The sequence below is a fragment of the Acomys russatus genome, chromosome 15 (genome assembly GCF_903995435.1).
Source record: "Acomys russatus chromosome 15, mAcoRus1.1, whole genome shotgun sequence".
Taxonomy (NCBI): Eukaryota; Metazoa; Chordata; class Mammalia; order Rodentia; family Muridae; genus Acomys; species Acomys russatus.
In genome coordinates this window covers 62,252,764-62,263,728 of record NC_067151.1, presented here as the reverse complement: position 1 = coordinate 62,263,728, position 10,965 = coordinate 62,252,764, and the positions used below count along the sequence as shown (strand labels likewise).

Genomic DNA, 10,965 nt, shown 5'->3' with positions numbered 1-10,965 from the left:
GCTTGACGCGGGCCGCGCGCGCTCCCCGTGGGCCTGGGGGTAGCCCGGACACGCCCCTCCCCACTGCGAGCTAGTCGCCGTGCAGATGCGTCCCTACCGCGCAGCCTCGCTGCTCCCTAGATCCCCGCGGACAGGGGTGCTAGCGGATGGGCGCTGCTATCTTTTGAGCCCATTCGACCTTGTCCTGGGGGGGTCCGCCGCCACCTCCCACCGATGGGCCCCCATCAATCAGACTTTGCAGAGTTGTTGAGAGGCCGAGGTAGAAGAAATACGGACTTTAATGAAGACTATTTCCCTTTGGTATAAGACATCCAAACCAAAAATAGGCGAGGCCGATGTTGAAAACCAGTCGAGCCCCCCACCCTCACACCTCTTGTCCACAAGGCCTACAGAGTGAGCTTGCAAGGTTTCTGTCTTGGCCTCACCGGCCTGCAAGCGGGGTAGAATCTAAAGTAAGTTTTCACATCATGACCTCACAACACTGTTCAACCAAACTTCTGCTTAGGTCTCTTGAGGAAGAAGGAAAAAAAGAAAAGGAAAAAAAAAAAAAAAATCCTGTCCTAGTTACTTTTAGGACAAGGAGTGAAAAAAAAAAAAAAAGGTTTGAAAAAGTCACTGAGGTGATGTATAAATGTAATTGATTATCAGAATTTTGTGCTCAAAAGTAAGCAACAGGAAACAAGAAAAATAAATCTACAGTCCTAAAATGTATGCGTGTTAGAGGGCAAGCAGTTCCAGACCTACAAATGTCTACTGCCTTCAGTCTCAATGCCTCCACCAAACCCACCTCCAGCTTGGCTGTACACATACCGGAGGCCCCTGTCAGTCACACACACCCATCCCAAAAGGGGGACTAACTGGGGTTGCAGGAAGAAGGGCTATACTTTGGCTGTAGACTATAACACACATGCAGACATGGGCCGGGCAGGCTTAAGAAATGTATACAGACCCCGTGGAGGGAAGGGATGAGGACAGGAGGCACGGAGCACGGCGGGGCTCGGATCCTGCTACTCCCCTCCTCCACCTGGACCAAGGCTCTGGGGCAATCTCTCTTTTTGGTTTTTGGAGACAGGGCCTCTACATAGTCCTGCCTGTCCTGCAACTCACTCTGTTGTAGACTAGGCTGGCCTCACAAATCCTCCTGTCTCTACCTCCTTAGTGCTGTGATTAAAGGTGTGTGCCACCAAGCCCAGCTTGGGGCAATCTCTTAAGGGCTGCACACCCAAAAGGCAGAAGAGATAGCTGCTGCTCCTGCCCCTATTTTCCCTAAACACAGGAAGGGGTGCTGAGTGGCACAGGGCAAGGAGCCAAGGTGTCAGCAACCCCTATCCACAACTGAAGAAAGGGCCTGAGAGATTTGTGCAGGAAGTTATCTGCTGACCTACGATAGTCAAAGGCACGAAGTTTTAAGGAGTGCACAGGGAGTAGGACCTGGGGTGCCCTGAAGACCAGGGGTAAACCGGAGGTATGATTCTTTCCCTTTCCCCAAAGGGCAGTTGCTTCACTGGGCTGATCGCCACAGGGCATTTTCCATAAGAACCCACCCTCTGGGGGAAAGGGTATCAGGTTGGCACAGGCAAGGCCCGGGCAAGGGACCACTCTGTACATTAATACTTTGGTGAAGTTTGGGCAGAAGCAGGATGCTACCCTAGACTCCTAACTAAAACCCTCTCTCGGGGTGGGCACTAAACCCTGTGTCTACACTGCTCCAGCTCCCACCCAGGGCCAGACCCACAGAACAGAGGTCCCATGAGTTAGAGATCATGGTAGAAAGGGACAGAGAGCATCCTCTCGCGAAGGCGGAGAAGGTCACACTTTCCGATCCACGGGCTGCTGGAGACACAGTTCGCTGCCCGCAGAGATGATGGGCAAGTGATTGTCCATGTGGTAGCTGATGAGGTGACTGACACTCTCGAAGCGGTGATCCTTTGTCCGAACCTGGGAAGTGGGAAATAAGTGGGTGAGCCCAAGCGAAAAGTTCAGTAAGACCTGAGCCCCCAAGACTGAGGAAGATGGGGGGTGGGGGGAGGTTAGCCATGGTTAGCTAGGCTTCTGTACAGAGCAGACAGTCAGTCACCCCTGTGGCAATCGCTAGGTCAATTAACTGGGAGAAGGTGAAGGAGACAAGGAACCAAATATCATGATGGAAGCTGATGAACAGTAAAACTTCTGACTTGATGGAAGCTGGTATGTCTCAAATGAGAATATACATAAAGAGAAAGAAAGAAAGAAAGAAAGAAAGAGGCTGAGGAAAAAAAAAAAAAAAACAGCTGGTGGTGGTGGTGGCAGCAGTGCATGTTTTACTTCCAGCACTTGGGAGGCAGAGGCAGATGGATCTCTGAGTTTGAGGCCAGCCTGGTCTTCATAGGGAGTTCCAGGACAGCCAGGGCTACACAGAGAAACCTTGTCTTGAACAAAACAACAAAAAGAAGAAAAAGAAAAAACAAAAACAAAACAACAACAACAAAAACCCAACAAGGTTATATGGAATCGTAAGGCAGGTTAGATTTTAAAAAAAGAAAAAAGAACACCGAGTTTGAGCCTGAGGAGCTGGAGGAAATCCAGGGTCTCTATCCGGGAACCGCCTGACCCTGGGCATCAGCACCTTTCCAGGGTCATTTCCTCACTTAGCAAAAGAGGCACAGATCAGATCAGCTCTCTCTAGGGCTGGTAGACTTAAGGTCTGGGATTTGAGGACTGGTCAAAATCGAAAAGAACACAGCTCAGACTCGGGGAAAGAAGGGGAGGAGCCTTGAGCCACCACGGGCAGACATGAGGATCTACAAGAGCAAAGGAAGTCCACTGAAAGCCTCCAGCAAAGTCTAGAAAGCACCAAGGAGAGGCAGAGGTGCCTCCTTCTCCCGCAGCTCCCCACACCTCTAGCATACTTACCACACCTTCAGGGTCCACCAGAAGCAGGTGCTTGGGCTGCCCACTCTGCAGGCCAGTGAGCACGTACTGGCCAGGCGTGGTTGTGCTCTCTCGCACCAAGAAGTCTCCATTGAGCTGCAGCAGCGCTTCAGCCTCCCTCCGGCTCAGCTTCCCATGGAACCAGGACTCCCCTTGGAGCTGCTCAGCCATGGACATGGACTGGGGAGGAGCCGGCACCCGAAGCGCATCTTCAAAGGGTTCTAGGGATGTAGAGAGAGGGCTGAGAGAACTGGCCAGACATCACCCAAGACCTGGACTCAGCATGGGAAACCAGGTAGGAGACAACGGGCAGAGAAGAGGGAACAAAGGAAGGTGGAGCTACAAGAAACCCACTCATGTCAAAGAGGTCTCGGGGTGCACTGCCATTAACAGAAGGATTTGCGGGGCCGGTCCCAGCCCCAGCTTGCCGGGCCTTGTCTAGATTCTGGATGTTGACATAAGACGGGTCATCGAAGAGCTCTCTGCCTATTAAAGAAAGACAGACTATATCAATCTGGGCCCTGCCCTCCGTACTCAACCCCGTACCTTGCAGCAAACTGTTGGCACCTGGGCAGGGTGGTGGAGGCAGCATCTGTTTACGGACTTCGTGGTCTCCTGCAGCATGCTGCCCTATAGGCTGTAAGAAGAAAAAAAAATCAAGTGAGACCAAGACCCTAGCCAGCTACTCCCACCCTGGACTCAACCATCTCCACCCTGGCAGCTTACCAGTGTAGCTCCCAGGTGGCTGGGCATCTGGGCACTGGGCAGAGCGGGTCGCGCAGCACCTTCCCGAAGCCTCATGTCTACCACCCCACCGAGAGGGGGCTCCTTCCCCGGAAAGTCGTTGTAGTACTGATGGTCAGGTGGCTCTTCTTCCTCCTCATCCCAAGCTGAGCCGTCAAAGCCAGCCATCCTGAGAAGGGAAGTGAGGAGTGGGGGTAAATATGTGGCAGGAGACCCAGGAAGGGAAGAGAAGAGTGACCACACACGAGGCATATACCATGGCTCAGCACCGAGACTTGGTGCTATACCCTGTAAGGCTGGTATTCCTCCCACAATTTAAAAAAAAAAAAAAATTCCCCCTACTCAGATCTAGCCAATAGATAGGACATTCTCCACAATTGAGTGGAGAGTGGGGTCAGACTTTCACATGAACTCTGGTGTCCCATATTTGACCACGTCCCCTGGATGGGGAGGCCTGGTGGCACACAGAGGAAGGACAGCAGGCTACCAAGAAGAGACTTGATACCCTATGAGCATATACAGGGGGAGGAAATCCCCCTCAGGAACAGTCATAGGGGAGGGGAATAAGGGGGATATGGGAGGGAGGGAAGAATGGGAGGATACAAGGGATGGGATAACAATTGAGCTATAATATGAATAAATTAATAAAATATATTTTAAAAAATTTCCAGGAGTGTGGAGAGATTTACACAAGGTCTCTCAACTAAAAAAGAGTTGAGATTTAATTTTGTTTTGAGACAAAAAAAAAATGCCTCTTACTTTTGACAGCTATGCTACCTCCTAAGAGGGATGGGAGCACTTTCGAACAAAGGGCATATCCATAATGGTTAACATACACAGTCCCCCTCACCCTACCCATGGCCACACTGCTTATCTCTTGAGACTTGAAGAAGCACAGGGATCTCAGAATAAGAGATGCTGGGATGGGCTGGAGGGATGGCTCAGAGGTTAAGAGCACTGGCTGCTCTTCCAAAGGTCCTGAGTTCAATTCCCAGCAACCACGTGGTGGCTCACAACCATTTATAATGAGATGTGGTGCCCTCTTCTGGTGTGCAGGTGTATGTGCAAGCAGAACACTGTATACATGAGAGAGAGAGAGACAGAGACAGACAGACACAGACACAGGGAGATATGCTGGGACATACAGAGTTCAGTAGATAAAGCATAAAGACCAGAGCTCAGGTCACCAGAACCTGTGTACAAGCCAAGCCACCAGCACAAGGTTGGCCACCTGCAATCCCAGCACTCTTGAGGCAGAGATGGGATCCAGAGCAAGCTGCTAGCTGCCAGCTGTGTCTGGCAAGCTCCAGGTCAGCAAGAGTTCTTGCTTTGATAAACAAAGTATGAATCAGTAGAGGAAGACAACTGACATCGACTTCAGACCTCTACAGGCACACACAGTATATTCACATGCACAGAAAAGAAAAAGATACTCTCTTCGGGCAGATTCTTTTCTCCTTTCTTTCTTTCTTTCTTTCTTTCTTTTTTTTTTTTTTAAGATTTATTTATTATATATACAGTCTGCATTAGATCACATTATAGATGGTTGTGACCCACCATGTGGTTGCTGGCCCCTCTTGTTTGTTTTTGGGTTGTTTTTTTTTAAAGATTTATTTATTATGTATATAGTGCTCTGCTGGCATGTACACCTGCACACCAGAAGAGGGCATCATTATAGATGGTTGTGAGCCACCATGTGGTTGCTGGGAATTGAACGGGATTCGTCAGTGCTCTTACCCTCTGAGCCATCTCTCCAGGGCCCCTCTTTTTGTTTTTTGACACATAGTTTCTCTGTGTGTCCCTGGCTGGCCTGCACAGAGATCTGCCTGCCTCTGCTTCCTTAGAGCTGGGATTAAAGTTGTGACTAAAATCCAGATTTTTTTTTTTAAGATTTCTTTATTTACGTATATAAGCACTCTATTGCATGTTTGCCTGCACGACAGAAGAGAGCATCTGATAGAAGAGGGCACCAGATTCCATTACAGATGGTTGTGAGCCACCATGTGGGAATTGAACTCAGGACCTTTGGATGGGCAGCCAGTGCTCTTAACCACTGAGCCATCTTTCCAGCCCCAAAATCCAGATTCTTAATGACCTTCAGCAGCAGGAAATCACAGACCAGTGACTGAGGGAGTGAGGTGCTCAGTTGTTAAGAACACTGCTGATCTTACAGAAGACTCAGATTTGGTTCCCAGTGCTCAGATGGAAACTCACAACCACCTGTGTAATCCAGTTTCAGGATGTCCAATGCCCTCTTTGGCTTCCACAGGCAGTGCACACGTTTACATACTCCCAGTAAAACACACATATGCATAAAATAAAAATGAAGAACCTGAGAATTTAGAAGTTCAGCCAGCCAGAAAAAGCAATTTAGCGGGAGGTGCTGGAATACACCCCACCCTAAGCAAACAGAAGGCAGAAGCTGGCCCTGTGGCTGGCACGGGGAGAGCTGACTCAGCAGGAGAGGGGACAGAGTCACAGGAGTCATTACCTCTGCTGAACCTCTTGGAGCTTCAGCACAGGAAAAGAAAATCTTCTCACGCACAGTCTGAGGCCCAAGGGCAGCTGCACGCTATCCCCACCAGCTCACCTGTCATGGGGGGTGACCAGCTTCGGTGGATTCCTGAGGTACTGTTTGAAGCGCAACTCAAAGGCCTGACCGATGGTGCTGATGACATCCTGAGCAAGCCCTTCGGGACACTCCAGGATATGGCAGGCTGGGGGCACAGAACAAACTGCGAGTGAGCTCTGAGGCAGGGTAGTGGGAGGATACATGGGCAGGAGTCCCTCCCCCGCCCCCCAGCCCTTCTCAGCAGGACAAGCCCTCTCAAGTGTAACTGGTAAGAGTCAGGAGACTAATCCCACTTGCTGCCCACAAACCTCACCTCTCTGGTTCACAGGGTCTTTGGCAACATAGGCAACATACTCAGCCGTGTCCTAGAGAGGGGTGGGTTCAAAAGAGCAGTCAGCGAGATTTCACAACTCCATCTCACTCCTGACCCACTAAGGTATGTCCACAATCCTAGCACCCCCACTTCCTTAGCCAGTATCTTCTCCTGCACCCTCCCTCTTTCGGTTTCTCAAGACAGGATTTCTCTGCATGGCCCTGGCTGGCCTGGAGCGCTGGATTAAAGGTGTGCGCCACTGTGCCCAGCCCCTAGCCAGTATCTTCTTAGCCCCTAGCCTCTTATCCTCCACCCCATCTTTCCTCTGTTCCCCAACTCACCGGATCCCCACCAGACGCGAATGAGATAGATTGCATGTGATGGTTGGCAATGATCTGACAGAGGGCAGGGGACGGAGAAGGAAGGGAGTGGACATGTCAGGGAGCCGTAGGGGTCAGTGTGAACCCCACCCCCGCGCAGAGCCTTGGGTCCCAGTCTTACTCTCTTGACTTTTTACCCTATATTCTCCTAATTCTTCCTTTCTTTCATTCTTTTTTTCTTTTTTTGTTTTTGGTGAGGTGAGGTGCAAGGTCTCACTATGTAGCCCTGGCTGGCCTGGAACTCAAATTCACCTGCTTCTGCCTCCTGAGTGCTGGGATTAAACGTGTCACTACACCCAATCCTTCTAATTTCTTCCTTCCCTATTCTCCGGCTGCTCCTGAGGACTCCTAAGTTTTTGGCCTCCAGATCCCTCCTTGACCTCCCATGGCTCTCCTGGGTCCCTTTCGGCAGCCCTACGCACCTGCTTGCAGTCTGCTGCCATGAGGTTAAGGCTGCTGGTGGACACAGTGAGAGTGATTGGCATTCCAGCAAACTTCAGGTTACTCCTCCCCAGGATGGAGCTGAGTGGGCGGCTACAGGGCTGGGAAAGGGCCCAGAGACTCAAAAGCTGAGCTCTCCAGCACCAGGAAACACCCCTGCCTCCTTCCCACGTGCCCCCGCACTTGCCTTCCCCTGCCCTCCACTCAGCCACATATACCTTCCTCCTCCTCGTCGCCCCTTTGGCACCAGGCACAGCTTCACACACCAAACTGATGGCCTCCCTGGAGAAACAGGGGTACTCAGACCCACCACTGGCCTCCCACTGGCCGTCGCTGCCACAGCGCTGGGGGAGGGGAAGGCCAGGCCAGACTCCCAGAGCACTCCAGGCTCTTTGTCGTGGTGGATTGAATTAAGGGCTTTAATATTTGATGACACCGAGGGGCTGCTTCCTGGCTGCTTGGGTTAGGCCCTCAATGGCTATAGCCCCACCTCTTCCCAGCTACCAAATGTTCCATTCCCTTCCAGAGGCAGCAGCAGCCTCCTGCCCCTGCCTTTCCTAATCCATCCTCCCAGTCTCCAAGGGGGGACAGGTAAGGTGCTGCACACCCAAGCTGGCTCTTTTTCAGTCAGACTTACTTCTGTAACTTTCTCTCAATTAGCTTGACTACCCGTACGAAGTCACCATCAGTACCACTACCGAGCGTCCAACTTACGTCCTCCCCTTTCCTGAGAGACCTCTGCAATGTCATTAATTCTAGGACTCCAACAAAATGCCCGCCTCCCCACTGACCTGGTGACCTGAGTCCGGGTGTTGAAGTCAAGGGCTCGCATTGACTGCAGGACCTCCACACAACCCATGTACTGTGGGGAAGGAGGGAAGATCGGGTCAGCCGCCCCTCCCCCACCCCCACTCCTGGACCTTTGCATAAGGGTTCTAGGGCTTTGGCCCTATGTGGTCCCTAAGGGAAGTAAGGTGAAGCAGCCTTCCCACTGCCCAGGGCTATCAGGCCATCGGTGTGCGGGGAAAGGGGAAAGAGAGGCCACAGAAGAGACTGTGAGAGGAGGGGCAGCCATCCGGTGGGGTGGAGTGACAGCTCTGGAAAAAGGGAGGAGTCTGGAGGGAAGCATCAAGAAGTCATTCTCATTCAACTCTTCTTACTAAAAGCTGATGTGTGCTTGGGCATTGTGTAAGCTGGGGGTGGGGGCCAGAGAAGGAAAGAGGGCCTTAGACAGAAGATTCCAGGCTAGAGCACAGGGGCAGAGAACTGGAGAAGGGGTGCCGCAGGTGTAAGAACTAGGAGAATGACACGGATGCAGCCGGGGGAAGAGCAAGCAGGAAGTCCCAGCAAGTCTGGAGTGAGCAGAGGAACTGCAAGGGGCATGGGAGGGAGTGGAAAGGAGGATGTTCACTCACCCGGACCAAGTAGGAAACCCCAGGTCCCATGACTTTGTCGTTGGGATGCAGCCAGCCCCGTGTGGGCTTATTGACAAAGCTCCCGTGTCTGGTCCACTCTTCGCCCCCCAGCTGGCCCCCTTCTACTCGAGTCCTGCGCCCACCGCCTCCACTCAGCTTGTTCATGTCCTGGAGGGGGTGCAGGAGGCCTGAGTCCCGAAGGGCGGCCCCTGCACTCCCTTCCCCATCTTCAGCAGCCTTTCCTGGCTCCCCCTTAGGCCCCAAGCGCCCCCCAGCAGGATTGGCCAGCTTCAGGTTGCTCATCCGGGGAAAGAAGGAACACAGGGTAGTCGGACTTTCGTCCCCCGGCAGAGGAGGCAGAATGGGTCCCAGGGATGAGGCTGACGGAGAGGGCAGCTCCTCCGGGGGGCTTGACCCTGAAGCCCCCTCCTCCAGCGATGATAGAGATTCATTCCGAAGTGGGTTGTACTTCGGCTTGGGGGGGAGAAGATCCATGGCTGGGACGAGAAGGGGGGCTGCTGCCCGGCCCGGCCCCCCTGCCAGTTCAGGCAAGGGGGCCAGGCAGGGGGCATCCCCAGGCCCTTTGCCTGGTCAGACCTGGGCAGCCAGGTGATAACAGAGGACCAAGGGAGGCGAAGGACAAGTGGCCTCTGCTCTCCCACGTCAGACCTAGACAGTTTCAAGCCACATCCTCGCCCAGCCCAGCGAGGAAACCACTTATGGCTGGGGAGTACAGGCTGGACCCAGAGCTGACTGGCTCCTCCTCAGAGGCGGGGAACTGACAAGAGAGACCAATCCCGAGGACAGTGCTGACTCACAGGCTCAGAGGGGCCGAGACTTCTCGCCACATAATTTGTGCCAGCCATGCCACCCTCCCCTGCCCAATACAAACAACCAGTAATCTGTCTGGGGAGCAGGAAGGTGCCGGGCAGTAAAGAAAAATGGAAAAAGAGAAAAAAGAAAGGAGGGAGTTAAAAGAAACTCTGGACCAACAAGCCAAACCGACAAGGGCAAGCCAAAGAGAGCAGGAAGCCAGGGACCACTAGGAGGGATAAGAAAGGAAGCAGAAGCTGCTGAGGGTGGAAAAGGGGGGGGGAGGGACCCCAAAATTTAGCATTTCCTTTCCAGTCTTGGCTGAATACAATTCCCACACCCCCTAGCCCAGACCACGCCCACCCCACCAAACAGTGAGTGAGGTGACAGCTCCAGGGAACCTGGGTCATTAGCATCCCCGCACAACAGCTGTGGACAAGATCTGGGGGTCGAAGAAGGGAAAGTGGTCCCAGTGGATATAGAGCGAGGCCAAGAGGGAATGAAAAGCTGAAACAGGAGGGAACAGCAGCCAGTTTGGGTGGTGCATCTGGAAGCTACCAGGCAGAGCAAGACTGATGACAGAGATCACCTACAAAGGACCTATGGGCTTTTCCTGTTTTTCTGTTTTGTTTTTCTAGACAGGGCTTCTCTGTGTAGCCTTGGCTGTCCTGGACTCGCTTTCTAGACCAGGTGGCTTCCAACTCAGCAGAGCTATCCGCCTGCCTCTGCCTCCGGAGTGGTGGGACAAAACGTGTGCGCCACCACACCCAGCCCAACGACTACCTGAAGCCCCTTTCCCAGAGGCCTAGTGAGGAAAAGCCGGAGAATATAGGGGGCCCAGGCCACCCCTTGGACCCACAGCCATGCTTCTATTCTGTACAGGCTGTAAGCCCCACCTAAAGTGTCCCTCACACTTTGGAAGTAGGAAAAACAAAAAACAAAAAACCTGGAGCCTACAAGCTACAAAGGGATGATAGGGCCATAAACAAATCTGTGTTAATAAAGACAGGAAAGAGAAAGGGAGACTAGAAGTTGGGATCTGGCCTTAGTGCATAACAACACCAAACCCGTATTTCTTAGCCCACAGTTTCCTGCCACAACTCTGCTAAAGACTATACAGGAAGCTAAAGAAAGTGACCAATCAAAACAGCTCCAGAATAAACTATCACTTATTTACTTTTTTAAAAATTAAGCAAGCCAACGTGGTGGCGCACGCCTTTAATCCCAGCACTTGGGAGGCAGAGACAGGTGGATCGCTGTGAGTTTGAGACCAGCCTGGTTTACAAAGTGAGTCCAGGCCGGCCAAGGCTACACAAAGAAACCCTGTCTAGAAAAAACAAAACAAAACAAACTAAAAAGTAAGCAAATACAAGAAGT

At 52.2% G+C, this 10,965-nt stretch overlaps 1 protein-coding gene across 1 annotated transcript; it reads right to left on the bottom strand.

Moving 5' to 3' along the window:
• Positions 1–961: 961 nt before the first annotated feature.
• Positions 962–9,820, bottom strand: Shc1 (SHC adaptor protein 1). The gene is made up of 12 exons (XM_051157547.1): positions 8,776–9,820; positions 8,152–8,222; positions 7,579–7,642; positions 7,342–7,461; positions 6,881–6,934; positions 6,540–6,591; positions 6,245–6,371; positions 3,637–3,823; positions 3,478–3,547; positions 3,265–3,396; positions 2,893–3,131; positions 962–1,938 (listed from the first exon to the last, which is right to left on the bottom strand). Exons 1-12 carry the CDS (start codon positions 9,268–9,270, stop codon positions 1,810–1,812), a joined length of 1,740 nt encoding a protein of 579 aa, XP_051013504.1. The 5' UTR covers positions 9,271–9,820; the 3' UTR covers positions 962–1,809.
• Between the last annotated feature and the right edge of the window lie 1,145 nt (positions 9,821–10,965).

What these genes read in the sequence shown, in the direction of transcription:
- Shc1 (XM_051157547.1), bottom strand. Translation starts at nt 9,270, where the DNA reads ATGGATCTTCTCCCCCCCAAGCCGAAGTACAACCCACTTCGGAATGAA. An exon ending in ACCCGGACTCAGGTCACCAG is followed by an intron (nt 7,643 to 8,151) that starts GTCAGTGGGGAG and finishes CTGTTTCTCCAG; the next exon opens with GGAGGCCATCAGTTTGGTGT. An exon ending in CTGGTCACCCCCCATGACAG is followed by an intron (nt 3,824 to 6,244) that starts GTGAGCTGGTGG and finishes TTCCCTTCTCAG; the next exon opens with GATGGCTGGCTTTGACGGCT.